General features: G+C 32.9%; 3 protein-coding genes across 5 annotated transcripts in view; 1 reads left to right on the forward strand and 2 right to left on the reverse strand.

The window, feature by feature from the left end:
• The window catches only part of LOC126715775 (26S proteasome regulatory subunit 4 homolog B-like), a 60,953-nt gene that overhangs the window by 19,377 nt on the left and 25,080 nt on the right, over window positions 1-16,496 (forward strand). Inside the window, exon 6 of one of the 2 annotated variants that reach the window (XM_050416563.1) lies at window positions 791-1,057. The exons of the other annotated variant lie outside the window; for it this stretch is intronic. Within the exon in view, the coding sequence (XP_050272520.1) occupies window positions 791-874 (84 nt within the window). The 3' untranslated portion in view covers window positions 875-1,057. Of the gene's footprint in view, window positions 1-790; window positions 1,058-16,496 lie in introns of those variants that run through there. 2 annotated transcript variants of the gene reach the window in all.
• The window catches only part of LOC126715773 (LRR receptor-like serine/threonine-protein kinase EFR), a 138,896-nt gene that overhangs the window by 11,058 nt on the left and 111,342 nt on the right, over window positions 1-16,496 (reverse strand). The gene's annotated exons all lie outside the window — the stretch shown is intronic.
• On the reverse strand, window positions 3,830-12,433 carry LOC126715772 (receptor kinase-like protein Xa21). Of its 2 annotated transcripts, none has more exons than XM_050416556.1 (2): window positions 9,321-12,433; window positions 3,830-4,460 (listed from the first exon to the last, which is right to left on the reverse strand). In XM_050416556.1, the coding sequence occupies exons 1-2, from the start codon at window positions 12,304-12,306 to the stop codon at window positions 4,087-4,089; spliced, it is 3,360 nt and encodes a 1,119-aa protein (XP_050272513.1). In that variant the 5' UTR covers window positions 12,307-12,433; the 3' UTR covers window positions 3,830-4,086. The 2 variants fall into 2 exon arrangements, with proteins under 2 accessions (XP_050272513.1, XP_050272512.1); XM_050416555.1 differs by lacking the exon at window positions 3,830-4,460 and adding an exon at window positions 7,961-8,600 and having other exon boundaries at window positions 9,321-12,431.

Here is a 16,496-nt window from a genome sequence, read left to right on the forward strand (position 1 = left end):
GAATTCCCTCTGCCAGACATAAAAAAAAGGAGGCGTATTTTCCAGGTACTTTGATACAGAATGTGTAGAAATGGAATACCATTGTGAATGATAATACAATTCCTTTGTTTTTCACTATAAAGATCTTATTGCTTATATGTTCATGTTTTTGGCAATTCAGATACACACATCAAGAATGACATTGGCAGATGATGTCAACTTAGAAGAGTTTGTAATGACTAAAGATGAATTTTCTGGGGCTGATATCAAAGCAATTTGTACCGAGGCTGGCTTGCTTGCATTAAGAGAGCGCCGTATGAAGGTGATACAATATTTCTTGCTTAGTCTTAACACATACATGAACGTTCTCCCTGTGATGTTGCTTAACACATACATTGGCAAATTTCTTTTGTTCTTGCTTAGTCTTAACTTCACTTTATTTCATATTTATATTTGGTGTTGAAGCATATGCATGGAGGGTAGGGGGTGCATGTGTGCATATAACCCATTTCACAGATACATTATACATGCATGCATTTAAACTCTTCAATTTGCCTCATGATGCTTTGGAGTTTAATAGCTGCCACTTGATGCAATCCTAGCCTCTGTTTTATCTTATATAATGCCATGTTTTGGTACTAGTCTGAACGAAGTATGCATGGGTGCATTGTTCTCAACTTTTGTGGGTCTGGGTTATTATTGATGAAGGATATTGGTTAATTAATCTATTGCTGCTTCCTTGGATTGGCTCATCTCTTTAATTGTTTAACCTGATTTGATTACTTGTTAACATCTTTTACATTTGCTTCAGGTGACACATGCAGACTTCAAGAAAGCCAAGGAAAAAGTGATGTACAAAAAGAAAGAAGGGCTGCTAGAAGGGCTCTATATGTAGAAGGTGGCCTGTTCCACTGGCCGGAAAATACATGTGCATCTTCTTTGTTGTTTTTAGCTTTTGATGTCAAATTAATTTGATGTGAAATATTTGGCTGAACAGTAGAATGGCAACACCTTTTTTTGGACATCACTAACTAGTATTGAATTTAGGCACTGCCATGGGTTGACTAAGAAATTTTAATTTGATGAGTTCCCTAATCGAGATAGGAACCCTTATTTTAGGATTTGCATGTTTTCGCCTTTTAGGCTAAATTTTGACCCAGAGTGGGATGTATTTTAGTTTTTGGATACGACAAGCAAGATAGGTAATTACATGTTGGGCTCAGAGTGCCCAACAAAGTTTACAAAAAAGCATGAGGCAATGCCTAGCCCACACCGACACTGAGGCCTAAGGCTCTTAGATTTACAACAAAACAACTAAATATAGAGCAGTGCTCTAGATCCTCTACAAGTATAGAGCACTGCTGAGGGACTATGTTATCTTCTCCAAAACTGATTTGAAGTGTGTGCTGTGTTTCTAGTTGCAACTAATGTGGTATAGTGGATCATTTTTGGCTCTTCGTTTGGGCCAAGTGATAGAGCTGAGGTCCTTTTTGATAAATGAATGATTTGAAATACATTGATAAACAATTTTTGGTTGTGTTTTCTTTTGTTTACACACAAACATGAAGTTTTTTTTTTTTTTTTTTTTTTTTTTTTTTTTTTTTTTTTACAAATTCTAATTGGAATGGAAGTTTTGTTATATAAACACTCTATAATGACATATTGCACATTTTTAGGTGAAATGTTTTGTCGTGGTTTGCTGTGTGTATGATTGGTTTAGCCTTTTTATTACTCCGTATTATTTAAAATTTTAAAAGAAAATGTATATAATTTTTAAAAGGTTACTGTTTATATATATATATATATATATATATATATATATATATATCAGACAATGTACAATTTCAAAAGAAACTATAATTTTTCATAAACTTACTTTTAAAGCAAAATAAATCAATAAAATTTAAACATATAAGGCGAACACTAAAAAGCAACAAACACGCAAGAGATCCAACATGAAATCAGAGAATATTACTCTTTAGCATTTAGTGTAATATATCAGAGATACAATTTTGGTTTGCCTAATATTATATAGCGTATATGTTTTCTTTTCAAGTCTATCATTTTTTTATTGTGATCATATTGGTGGGACATATATATATATATATATATATATATGATTATAAAGCTCTATGTTCCTAGCTAGGACGAAGCACCTTAAGATTGGTTTTTATTTTGTTAAGAAAAGGATTGCCAATGGTTGCATTGTATATGCTATGTATCCCACAAAAGACTGGTTAGCCCATATTTTCATCAAGGTGCTTCCTTTTGCCAAATTCTAGATGATCAAATTCAACCTAAACCTTATTTCAAATTATACTTAGTTATTGAGAAAAAAAAAAAAAACAAAAAAAAAAAAAACAAAAAAACAAAAAAAAACAAATTGTACGCGAATTATTGCAAGCAAATTGTATACATATTTGCATGTATTGAGAACATTTTGTGTAATTATATGTGTCATTCCTTAATGCAGTTGGTATTTATGTCATTCTTCATATAGTTGCTATAAATACACAGTTCCACACCCATCGTATGTGGGGCTGACAAAGTGAATTTTTTTTTAGTCATTCTTTGCCTATTGATACTAAGAGTATAGGTTTTCTTATGCATAAGATCCCAAATACCTTTTTCATACAACATTTTAGAATGTTTAAGTAAATCATCTTTATACCATGTATTACAAGCCAAATATATTAACTTCAAACACTAATAACTTGGGATAGTTTTAACTGATTTTGGTTTCCCAAGTAACACCATTTGTAGGTACCTTACAGAATCAGAGGACATACCAAACCAATGTCACATAATCACATCTCGAAAAAAGAAAAAAAAAAAAGAAAAAGAAAAGAAAACTTAAGCAATAACACAAATTTTAGAATTAGACACCTCCGCTTATGTTTCCAAGTAGTGCCAATTTGATTTTGTTAACCTTGGTCACAACGTCCTTGATGTCTGGTCTTTCATCTGGTGATTCTTCAGAACATCTTAAGCCTAATTCTAAGATAGATAAAAGAACAATTTGCATACTAGTTACATCTCTTCCATCTTCAATCCTGAGAAAACCATCATCCACGACTTCCATTCTATCTGGAAGTGATGCAATCCAGCCTCATAGCTAGTTCTCCAACAAACATTTCATCAGTGGGTTTCTTTCTTGTGATGATCTCTAACAATATTATTCCATAGCTATAAATGTCACATTTTGTTGACACTCTCCCTTCTGAGCCATACTCTGCCAAGCTCACATTTGTCAAGATGTCAATAAGTTACTGGTCCACATGCTTGCCAACAGGAGAGAGAATAAGTTTATAAAAATAACCATTCACACATTCATTCAAGTTTTTTATTTTATTTTTAAACCCTGTTTATTGTATCCATCCATTATCAATATATTGATGTATATATGTAGATTTGAATTTTTACAAGGAGTAAGCTGCAAGGAATTTTAAAGCCTCGTCTAGAATGAGTATTTGTAAATTAAAATCAAATATATATTTACTTTCCCAGCATATTATTTCCTCTCAGTTAAGGACAAATGAACATTTAAAAGAGCAGTGAAATCCAAGAAAAAATTACAATGCATGAGGACTAATCTCACGAGTGATATGAATGCTGGCCTCAATTTCTTCATTCTTACCACGGAGGAGTGCAAGTTGGTTGCTTATGCTGAGGAAGAAGCTAGTGGAGATCAAATTTGGGGAGCCCTAACTCGTGGATTTGGGAGTTTCCCTATCTGAAAATTAGGTTTTTTTTTTTTTTTTTTGGAGTTAATTTGGAGTTTTATAACACAGAACGAAAATATAGTAAAGCAAGCTATTGTTTTACCTCAATGAAATCTTGACAAATCAAGGGAAAAGAAACTAAGAATCCATTAAAATTTTGAGAAATTCTCAGATAAGTATTTTATTTGAATCTATTAAGATCAGTCTAAATAAAAATACATATTCCAAAATTACAAAAAGATACCATTGAATTTCCTATAGTATCGCTACAAACCAAATTATCAACTAAATTTTGGCCTGAAAAAATAAAATAAAAAAAGGAACACAAGCTTTAACAAGGTCTCTTCAAGTGCACACATACGAAATTTGAGCAATAACATAAATATCAGACACCCTTATTTCTGTTTCCACCCCTATTTCTGTTTCCAAGTAGTGTCAATTTGATTTTGTTAACCTTGGCCACCACATCCTTGATGTCAAGTCTTCCATTTGGTAATTCTTCCGAACACCTCAAGCCTAGTTCCAAGATAGATGAAAGAATAGTTTGCAAGGCAATTACATCTCTTCCCTCTTCTATCCTAAGCAAACCATCTTCCACAACTTCCATTCGGTCATGAAGTGATGCAATCCATTGCCTCATACCTAGTTCTCCAACAAATATTTCATTGGTAGGTTTCTTTCTTGTGATCATCTCTAACAAGATTATCCCATAACTATAAATGTCACCTTTGGTAGATACTCTTCCTTCAGAACCATACTCTTCCTTCAGAACCATACTCTATCATGCTTGTATTTGTCAAGAAATCTTTAAGTTAGTGACCCACATATATGTTTCCAAAATTAATTTACAAATATAACCTTAATACACTGATATATATACACAAATTTATACATTATTATTATTATTATTATTATTTTACTATAACATCCATGATCCATCAAATGATATATATATATATATATATATATACACTTGATTCTTTTATTTATTTATTTATCAAGTATACCATTGTAATTTGCAAATGATAAAATTAGTGTTAATGTGGGTTCTATATAAAAGTAATGATGACAATTTGTTAAAAATGGTTATGTCCCTAATACTGATGGAATAGTTTTGTAATTATTTTCAACTCTCAACTCTCAAACTGAGCACCATAGCTGAATTTTTCTAGTTAATTTTAGGATAACTTATCCAATAGGATCATTACCTTGAATAGTGTCGATGGCTATGAAATGGGCTATGAGTGGGCATAAGGCAAGCCATGCCAATACCATGGTTGGATTAACGATTCCAATATTAAAGTAATATTAAATTAATTTGTATTTGTTCTCTCAACAAAATTAATTTGTATTTGACATGTGAGCAAAATGCATAAAACGAATAATTTAAGGGTATTTTCATAAGAATCTAATGCAACTACATTACTGAGCTGATGAAAAATACCACTCTCATGGTTATTCCTAAAATTAACCACTATTAATGTTATTCATGAAATTAACCTTAATACATGCATACCTGGTGCAATGTAGCCAATTGTACCCTCGATGGTTTTGGTATGGGTTGCGTCCTTGTTTTCAACTAAAAAATCTTTGCAATGCCAAAGTCACCAACATGCACAACCATGTCCTCATCCAATAGAATATTGCTAGGCTTTAAATCACAATGCATCACGGATTCTGATTGACCATTGTGGAGATAATCCAACACTAATGCAACATCAACCATAATGCTTACTCTTTGAACAAGATTCAAGCAATAGTTGTGAGAGTATAACCACTTTTCGAGACTACCATTTGACATGTATTGTAGCACCAAAGCTCTAAACTCAGGATAGTCTTGTCGTTTCATTGGTATAGCTTATTAATACAAAATCATTTCAAATGTATCATATTCATGATGGGTAGGCAACATGGTTATTCGACCCTATGTGTGAACATAATAGGTGTAAATGCACTTTTGGTCCCTACATTTTGGGCAATTTCTCGATTTGGTCCCTAAACTGATTTTACTCCTAGGTCAGTCCTTGATTTTTTAAAATGGTCCCTGCCGTCAACCCAGTAACAAAAAAATCTGAGGTGGCAAACGGAGTGCATAGGTGGCATGTTAGATGCTGATGTGGCTAATAAAATAACATTAATAAATACTACGTCAGCATCCATGTCAGCATTTTAATTAATAAAAAAATAAAAACAATTTTGAAAAAATTAAACTAAACAAATTCAAAATAAAAAAAAAAAAAACTTTTTCAGAAGAACATTGTTCTTCTTCTTCCCTAGGACATGAACTTCATGCTTCATGTTCTTCCCCAAATCAAACCCAATAAATCCAAGAAATCAAACCCATAAACATCCAGTAAATCAAACCTAATAAATCCATGAAATCAAACTCATAAACCACCCAATAAATCTAAGAAATCAAACCCATAAACATCCAGTAAATCAAACCCAATAAACCCAAGAAATCAAACCCATAAACCCACAAATGGGAAAGAAAGTGCACCTAACCTTAAACTATAACCAACCCAGATCCGAGTTTTTTATTTGACAAGCGAAACACACAACGTGTGTTAACGAAACCCAATATAGAATCCAACAACCTTAGCTCAAACGAAACAGTATTAGATACAATTCGAAAACAATGACCAGATCTCGGGTTTTTATAAGTAAATACTAAATAGTACCAAACTTTTGAAACCTCCAAACGGCTCACTAACAAACAAAACAGAGCATTTTTTCTCTCAACCTCAAACAAGTCGAATAATCTAAGTTATTGGAGTTGAAATACAAACAGGAATTGGAATCCACGAGAAAATGGAAAAGAAAAAAACCCAGATCCGGAATAAGAATTGCAGTAGTTAAAGTTGGGTCAACGAAAACAAAAACCAAGAAAACCAAGAAACGAAAGAAAGAAAGTTCGGGAAATGGGATGTACCTGGCAGAGAAGAAAAGAAATACAAACAGGAATTGGAATCCACAAGAAAATGGAAAAGAAAAAAACCCAGATCGGCTTATAATTTCAACTATAGATAACTCAAATTATGAAAAAGTTTTTTCCTTTTTTGTTTTTGATTTTGAATTTTTTCAGTTTAATTTTTTTAAAATTATTTTTATTTTTTTATTAATTAAAATGCTGACTTGTCATTAAAATGCAGATATAGATGCTGACGTGGTATTTATTAATGTTATTTTATTAGTCATATCAGCATCTAACATGCCACCTATGCACTCCGTTTGCCACCTCAGATTTTTCTGTTACTGGGTTGACAGCAGGGACCATTTAAAAAAATCAAGGACTGACTTAAAAACAAAATCAATTTAGGAATCAAATCGAGAAATGGCCCAAAATGTAGGGACAAAAAGTGCATTTAAAATTTTTCCACTTTTTCAAAAGCGGCATGTCCCAAAATTCTAGTCCAATCAATGTTGATGAAGAAAACAGAGGGATAAAATGGAACATAACATGGGATAAATCATAATAGTTGGAAGATTTTTTTCTCGTTGAAGTTAGGCTCATCTCAATTAGAATTTGTTTTTCTATTTTTAATTGGTAAATTTACAAACGCACTTAAGAAAGTGCCCTTTGAACTGTAAACTGATTGACAATCTCACTTGGAAGTTGGAATTCAATGTCCTATCATGATTACGAAAAAAAATGGCTAGGTAATTATGGAAGTGAGATGATGACAGAGAAGAATTAAAGGTGGCATATATATTATATACATGGAAATGGAATCTCAGAGCTTGACTAATTCAAGTAGTATGATTTGAATCCAAAGTCGTGGAATTAAGTTTTTTTATTTTTATTTTATTTTATTTATTTTATTATTTTTACAAGGAGTAAGCTGCAAGGAATTTTAAAGCCCCGTCTAGAATGAGTATTTGTAAATTAAAATCAAATATATATTTACTTTCCCAGCATATTATTTCCTCTCAGTTAAGGACAAATGAACATTTAAAAGAGCAGTGAAATCCAAGAAAAAATTACAATGCATGAGGACTAATCTCACGAGTGATATGAATGCTGGCCTCAATTTCTTCATTCCTACCACGGAGGAGTGCAAGTTGGTTGCTTATGCTGAGGAAGAAGCTAATGGAGATCAAATTTGGGGAGCCCTAACTCATGGATTTGGGAGTTTCCCTATCTGAAAATTAGGTTTTTTTTTTTTTTTTTGGAGTTAATTTGGGGTTTTATAACGCAGAACGAAAATATAGTAAAGCAAGATATTGTTTTACCTCAATGAAATCTTGACGAATCAAGGGAAAAGAAACTAAGAATCCATTAAAATTTTCAGAAATTCTCATATAAGTATTTTATTTGAATCTATTAAGATCAGTCTAAATAAAAATACATATTCCAAAATTACAAAAAGATACCATTGAATTTCCTATAGTATCGCTACAAACCAAATTATCAAAATAAAGTAACTAAATTTTGGCCTGAAAAAATAAAATAAAAAAAGGAACACAAGCTTTAACAAGGTCTTTTCAAGTGCACACATACGAAATTTGAGCAATAACATAAATATCAGACACCCCTATTTCTGTTTCCACCCCTATTTCTGTTTCCAAGTAGTGTCAATTTGATTTTGTTAACCTTGGCCACCACATCCTTGATGTCAAGTCTTCCATTTGGTAATTCTTCCGAACACCTCAAGCCTAGTTCCAAGATAGATGAAAGAATAGTTTGCAAGGCAGTTACATCTCTTCCCTCTTCTATCCTAAGCAAACCATCGTCCACAACTTCCATTCGGTCATGAAGTGATGCAATCCATTGCCTCATTCCTAGTTCTCCAACAAATATTTCATCGGTAGGTTTCTTTCTTGTGATCATCTCTAACAAGATTATCCCATAACTATAAATGTCACCTTTGGTAGATACTCTTCCTTCAGAACCATACTCTATCATGCTCACATTTGTCAAGAAAATTTTAAGTTAGTGACCCACATATATGTTTCCACAAGTAATTTACAAATATAACCTTAATACACACACACACACATATATATATACACATTCATACATTAAAAAAAAAAATTGTTTATTGTAACTATCCATGATCCATCAATTGATGTATATATGTATACTTGATTCTTTTATTTATTTATTTTTCAAGTATGCCATTGTGATTTGCAAATAATAGAATTGGTATTAATGTGGGTTCTATATAAAAGTAATGTTGACAATTTGTCAAAAAAGGCTATGTCCCTAATATTGATGGAATAGTTTTGTAATTATTTTCAACTCTCAACTCCCAAACTGAGCGCCATAGCTGAACTTTTCTAGTCAATTTTAAAATAACTTATCAAATAGGATCATTACCTTGAATAGTGAAATAGCTATAAAATGGGCTATAAGTGGGCATAAGGCAAGCCATGTCAATACCATGGCTGCATTAACAAGTCCAATATTAAAGTAATATTAAATTAATTTGTATATGTTCTCTCAACAAAAATAATTTGTATTTAACTTGTGAGCATAATGCATAAAACAAATAATTTAAGGGTATATTCATAAGAATCTAATGCAACTACATTACTGAGCTGATGAAAACTACCACACTCATGGTTATTCCTAAAATTAACCATTATTAATGTTAAATTAACCTAATACATGCATACCTGGTGCAATGTAGCCAATTGTACCAATGGTTTTGGTATGGGTTGCGTCCTTGTTTTCAACTAAAATCTTTGCAATGCCAAAGTCACCAACATGCGCAACCATGTCCTCATCCAATAGGATATTGCTAGGCTTCAAATCACAATGCACCATGGATTCTGATTGACCATTGTGGAGATAATCCAACGCTAATGCAACATCAACCATAATGCTTACTCTTTGAACAAGATTCAAGCAATAGTTGTGAGAGTATAACCACTTTTCGAGACTACCATTTGACATGTATTGTAGCACCAAAGCTCTAAACTCGGGGTTAGAGCATGTACTAATGACTTTAACTAGATTCCTATGTCGGATTGCCCTTAACACTTTGCATTCAACATCAAAACTTCTTAAAGCACCCTCCAATTGCAAGTTTAGAACTTTGATAGCAACAATGGTCCCATCAAATAGTACCCCTTTGTAAACAGAGCCAAAACCTCCAATTCCAAGCAAGTTGCTTTCACAGAAGTTGTTTGTCCCACGACAAAGCTCATGATATGATATCATTCTATAATCCACTGCACGCAATGTGTTAATGAAACTTGGAATCTGGATTTTACATTTTGGGTGTCTTCTTAGCATAGTAACCAGTGCTGTAAAGATTATAATTGATGCAATGGCAGGAATAATATATCTAAGCAAAATTTGCTTCACCCTTGATCGTTGAGAAGAAATCTGACTTGTACAAGGTGGAACTCCAAAAATTGGATTCCCACAAAGAAGTTCATTGCCTAAAAATGATTCCGCCGTGAAGTTTATAAAAACTCCACTAGATGGAATCTCTCCTGATAGCTTGTTGAAAGACAAATTCAAATACTTGAGATATGGAAGTGCCACAAGAGACTTAGGAATTGCACCAACGAGATTGTTGTTCGAGAGGTCCAACTGATCCAATCCTTTCAAGGTTCCGAAAGATTTTGGAATATCTCCTTGAAATGAGTTCTTTGACAAATTAAGACTACTTAGGGTTTGAAAAAAACCAATGATACTTGGAATATTTCCAGTAATTTGGTTACAAGACAAATCTATGAATATAATAGCATCTAGTTCTCTCATGTTTGGAGACAAAGATCCATTGAAGTAATTCGATGATAAATCCAAGAACAGCAGATTTTCAATGCTCCATACTTTCAGTGGGATTGATGATGTCAATCTGTTGTGACTCAAGTTTAATCTCTGCAAAAGGTTGAGGTTTCCAAGGCAATTTGGGATGGATCCAGAGATTTTGTTATGTGAGAGAACTAACTGTCCCAAATTCCTTAGCTGACAAAGTTCTTTTGGAATGTTTCCTCCAATATTGTTGACTCTAAGAAGCAACCTCTGCAACCCTTCAACTCCTCCTAATGTTGATGGTATGTTTCCAGTCAAATTGTTATAGCTTAAATCAAGAAAGGTCAAGTTTTTCAAGGAACCAATTTTCATTGGAATTTGACCCTTTATTTGGTTATAACTTGCAATGAATTTTTTAAGTGAAATGGATAAGTTTCCGATGTAATCTGGAATTGTAGTATTGAAGGAATTGAACGATATAACCAGCTCTTCCAAAAATATGCAATTAGATAAAGATGAAAGGAAAGTCATCTCTTGCTCTCCAGGCTCCGCTGTTAGCTGATTGTCATACAGAACAAGAATTTGAAGGTATTTTAAGTTTCCAAGACTTTTGGGTATTGGTCCAGAGAGTGAGTTCCTCCCAAAATCTACTTGGGCGAGATTGGAACAATTTGAAATATCCGATTGGATATGACCACTAAGTTTGTTGCCACCCAAATACAAAATTTCAAGATTAGGACAGGAAAGCCCAGAATCTAATGGAAGATTTCCGTACAAAGAATTTTGTACTAAGGAGATCACTTGTAGAGAGGAGATATTTAAAATGCTGTTGGGTATTGTCCCTGTGAGATCATTCAATTCAAAATTCAATATATATAGATTAGTAAAATGCCATGAATCACTCGGAATGCTTCCTTTAATATTGTTGTCTTCAATAGAGAAGACCTGTAACCTCGAAAGGTTACCTAGGCTAGGAGGTATGTTACCACTTAAATTGTTACCACCAAGATAGAGCAGTTCAAGGTTTTCTAAACTCCCAATACCTTTTGTAATACTTCCAACAAACTTATTGTATGACAGAGATACTGCTACAAGGTTTCTACAGTAATGGATTTGTGAAGGAAGCTGACCGCCTAAACTGTTGTCTGAAAGATAAAGTCCTTGAAGATTAGGACAGTGGGTGCAGAGTTCCATAGGAAGAGTTCCTGAGATGTAATTTGATGAAAGGTAAATATTGGTAAGAGAGGATATGTTAAAGATGACATGAGGAAAAGGACCAGCAAGGAGATTGGATTCCAAATTCAAGAACTCTAACGATGAAACATTGCTTAGGGACCATGGAATTGCACCCATAAGTCGGTTTCCATCAAGGTCTAAATAGCGAAGCATTGGTAACATGCCTAAATCTTTAGGTATGCTACCATTAAACTTGTTTCCTGGAAGAGACAAATATTCAAGCTTGTGGCAATTATGTATAGTTGGAGGGATACTACCTTCCAATAAGTTGTATGACAAGACAAGTTCCATCAAGCGGTGTAGACGACTAATCTCAGGAGGCAGGAAACCATAGAAGCTGTTGTTAGAAAGATCAAGTGAGACTAGGAAGGAGAGGTTGCCAACATGAGGTGAAATGGTGCCTTGGAGACCAAGGTAGGAGAGGTTCAAGGCTGTGACTCTCTGTCTTCGTAGGCTGCAAGTGACTCCAATCCAGTTACAAAAGTTTGTTGTTGTGGACCAATTAACAGCCGAGTGAGCATTGTTGATCTTGGAATTGAAGGCAATGAGAGCTGATTGATCAGTAAAGTTGCTGGCAGATTGGGACAATTGAAGTACGAATGAATACACTAACAGAAAAGCCAAGAGCAAGTGAATGGATGGCCTCTCTATTGGCATCATGAGTTTGCACCAGAGAGACACAGAATACTGAACTCTGGAACTAAGATAGAATAGCCCTTTGTGTGGTCTTCTTTTGATTATTTTTCAGCTTTTCTAAAGAAAACCGCTTCATATGCTTGACTGTATTCACACTAGCTTTATATATATATATATATATAAACAATAATAATTAATTAAAAAGAGGAAAAAAAGTGAGATTGAATGTATTAAAAGGATTGAATCAATATGCTATTATAGCCATTTGATTAGAAATTTTGTTTTGAGTATAATGAAAATACGTGCGAGTTAAAAAATGCTGTGAAAATAAGTATTTCAGTGTTTAATCACTGGAAACAGTTATATAAATGTACCAAACATCTTCTAAGTTTGAAGATAAAAAAATTTCACATTTCTTTTTTTTTTTTTTTTTTTTTTTTTTAATTATGAAATAAATTGTATTTGGATTTATTGTTAAGTTTTACCCTATGAAATAATAGGGCAATCTGCCAATCTCACTTGGAAGATTTTTTTTTTTTTTTTTTTTTTTTTTTTTTTTTTTTTTTTTTTTTTGTTGTTGTTGTTGTTGTTGTTGTCGGTAAGTTAAATTACCCAAGAGGCAATTACAAATTTGGAAGTCTATCGATGTGTGCGTCCGAAAATTCCACCTTTGTGGTTTGCATTCAAGGAATGAATGGGGCCTAGAAAATGGAGAAACAGAGAGATATCAATTCACACTAGACAAGACTTGTACCGCACATGACAATAAATAAATGGCCAAGTTTTTGTGAAAGAGACAAAAAAGAATAGCTGTTTTCACTTTTTCTCAGTGTCGTTAAACCTCTATTTTTCTATTATGATAGCTCTATGTGGGAAGGTAATCAAGCCTACGATTTTATTAGAATATCATTTTCAACTTTATAGTAAAACTTATTTTTTAATAATGGTTTATTTATTAATTAATTATTTTAGAAAAATTTTCTTACTACTATTGTGTGTTTTTTTTTTAATAAAAAGTTTTTAAAAGCATTTTCTTAAAAGGGTTTTTATTAATTAATTAATTTTTTTTAAATTTCATACTACTATTATGTTTTTTTTTTTAATAAAAAGTTTTTAAAAGCATTTAAAAAAAAAAAAACCAATTCCGTTTAAACAAAATACTTGTACCTTGATCGACAAGGAATAAATGGCTAAGTAATTGATTTCAATTTTTTAAAGTAAAAAACCACTTCAGATGGTTGACTATAGTCACATTAAACTTTTTTTTATTATAAGAAAAAACAAAAACAATGATAATATATATATAAGTTAGGAGACAAATTTTTTACACAATTTTTTTTTAATGGGATACTTCCACGCAACAACAATATGACTAGGAGTAAATGTCAAAACAGTGAGCTAGCAATAGCAACAATAATGACTAGAAATGACTTTGACGAGAAATGACTTGTACAGTACATGACGAGAAAAAAATTGCCAATTTATTGTGCAAGTGGGAGGTGATGGCAGACAACAATTTACTGTAATAAGCATCAAGCAATTATTATACAATCTAAACCACACGTTTTCAAGGTTCATTGAATCTTTTGGTAAGATTTGTATTTTGTTTTCTCCAATACAAATTGATGGCAGATATCTTTTTTTTCAATGTGTTTCACCGACAAATCTTTTGGTCTTTGCTCAAAATTTCAACAAGTCTTTTGGTTTTTAGATAGACCTTATCTAGTTAAAATTGAAAACTGAAAATACTGTAGTAAAACAATTTTTAAATATGTTAATTGTACTATGGGACCCATTTTTAATGACAAAGTTACTGAAAAATAGAATTTGTGAGTCTGTGAATAGTGCATGGGTGCATTGTTCACCGTGAAAAAATTAACAAATACGGGCTTAAAAAAAAAAAAGGAAAAACACGGAAGAAGCAAAACGTGAACGTAATAAATTAGATCCAAACTGGCGCATAGTCTTGTCTATTAACCAGTGTGCGTTTTCAAGGTTGATGAATGATTAAAGAATGACTAACCCATGCGGCATTTTTTTTTTTTCACCAAAAAACGCAAGTGGCAACTGTGGCATGACTGTACCCCACTAACTCATACGGCCATACAACATTTTTTATATCTTTTTTTTTTTCCAAAAAATGCAAGTGGGAGACACTTGATTTACTTAGACAAAGACCACTCAAAGATAGACTATAACTATTCCTGACACACGTTTTTGGACTAAACCTCACACGTCAACTACCTTTCTAATTCAATTTTTTTTTTTTTGATAAGGACATTATGCCTGTACAGTGTACACTCATGGATAAGAATTCAGAATTCTTTTTGATAAGAACGACCCTGTTCAGTGTTCATGGATGAACTGAACGTTAGGCCTGTTATTCTTCTTATACATATTACATATTTTATATATATATATATATATATATATATATATAACATGCTCGGGTTGGTTCGGTCTTTGTCAGTATGCACATCTTGGCGTCGATGGCCGTACTGGTCCGACGTCGGCACTGAAAATTTGCCGCCGACCACCGTGCCGGAAACCTTCGGCGGAGCCCTGAGCGGGGCAGGGTAGGGCGGTGTGGTCAGACCGGTTTTGTTGGTGTCGATATATCCTTGAACAGGCCTAGTGTGACGTGCAGTTCATAAAACCAGAAAAAGGGGTTTATGAGGGAACACTTGATCGAGAAGCAAGCATGTAGGCTTGCTTCTTGATCAAGTGTTTCCTCATAACATGCTTGCTTCTCGATCAAGTGTTTTCTCATAATCCCGAGCTTGCTTCTCAATCAAGTGTTTCCTCATCATCCAAAGTAAATTAAAAATTTTTTAGCAAGCATGTAGGCTTGCTTCTTGATCAAGTGTTTCCTCATAATCCAAAGTAAATTAAAATTTTTTTAATTTACTTTGGATTCACACTAAGAAGCAAGTAGTTAAACCTAGCTCTTATATATAAATAATACATTTGTATTGAGATGAATTAATTTAATTTATTCTCTATTTTTTTAAGGGTTATGCTAATGAGCTCTCTTAGGGTAATAGTTAACAATCTATTTTAAGAAAGTTTTGACACTACTTTTATTAAAAGTGAAAAAAGTTATTAAAATATTAATGGCTGTTTTTTTTTTTTTTTTTTTTTTTTTTTTTTTTTTTTTTTTTTTTTTTTTTTTTTCTTTTCTCATAAAATTTTTCTTTAAATGGATTGTTAATTATTGCTTTAAGGGCATTCCTTAGCATTTTCCTTTTTTAAATCTAAATGTCTCTTGCTTCTTTAAGTTTCCTTTTCTCTTCGCTTCCCAAACTCTCTATTTCTCATTTCAGTTTCTTGTTCGTTGCTTTCGACTCAGGGTTCGTTTGGATACAGCTTATTTTGTTGAAAACTGAAAACTGAAAATACTGTAGTAAAATAATTTTTTAATGTGTGAATAGTGCCGTGAGACCCATTTATAATATTTTTTTTAAGAATAAAATAGTTGTGGGTCTGATGAACAGTGCATGAATAGTGAACTTTGTTTCCTGCACACTGTAGCAAAATAGTTTTTAAATATGTGAATATTGTCGTAGGACCCATTTTTAATATTTTTTATGAATAAAATGTTATGGGTCCCATGAATAGTGAACTTTGTCTTCTGCACAGTGAATCCATGTGCATGAACAATGCGGTTACTATTCATATGTGTTGAAATGAAAAAAAAAAAAAAAAAAAGTGATACTCAAAGCACAGATGCGCAATAAGCCCAATCCAAATGGGCACTTTATCTCTCAATCCTCAAGATCTACACAAATATTTTTTTCCCCTTTTAAAATGATGATATTTTTTTAATAAACAATTTTATGCATTAGAATTCACAAATAATGAAAAATTATGGATGAAAAATAGAACTCCACCATGATCGATGAGTGTGATGTAGCGGTGTACACGGTTCGGTTCAGTCGGTTTTGGAGAGGTTTTTTGCATCACACCTATAGGGTGCAGTTTCACCCTATGCTTAACCGCACCTCACTTTTGGAAGATAAAACCCGGTCTACACAAGGTGCAGTTAATTTTAGCGACTCGGTGCAGTTCGTTGGGTTATATCATGGGAGCCTGAAAATCTGAGATTGAGAGGGAAACACTACTAATTGTTCGGTGGGATTAGGGTTTGGAAGAAACATTATGCGACTATCTGGCTAAGAGCAAAAAAGAAGAGAAAAATGGTTAGGTGAGAGCCT

The sequence above is a fragment of the Quercus robur genome, chromosome 2, assembly GCF_932294415.1.
Source record: "Quercus robur chromosome 2, dhQueRobu3.1, whole genome shotgun sequence".
NCBI classification, from domain to species: Eukaryota; Viridiplantae; Streptophyta; class Magnoliopsida; order Fagales; family Fagaceae; genus Quercus; species Quercus robur.

Bases quoted from the DNA above. Each gene is read 5' to 3' on its own strand.
- LOC126715772 (XM_050416556.1), bottom strand. From the start codon at position 12,306: ATGATGCCAATAGAGAGGCCATCCATTCACTTGCTCTTGGCTTTTCTG. The intron at 4,461-9,320 runs GTATGCATGTAT...TTCTGAAGGAAG, and splicing joins AATTGGCTACATTGCACCAG to AGTATGGTTCTGAAGGAAGA.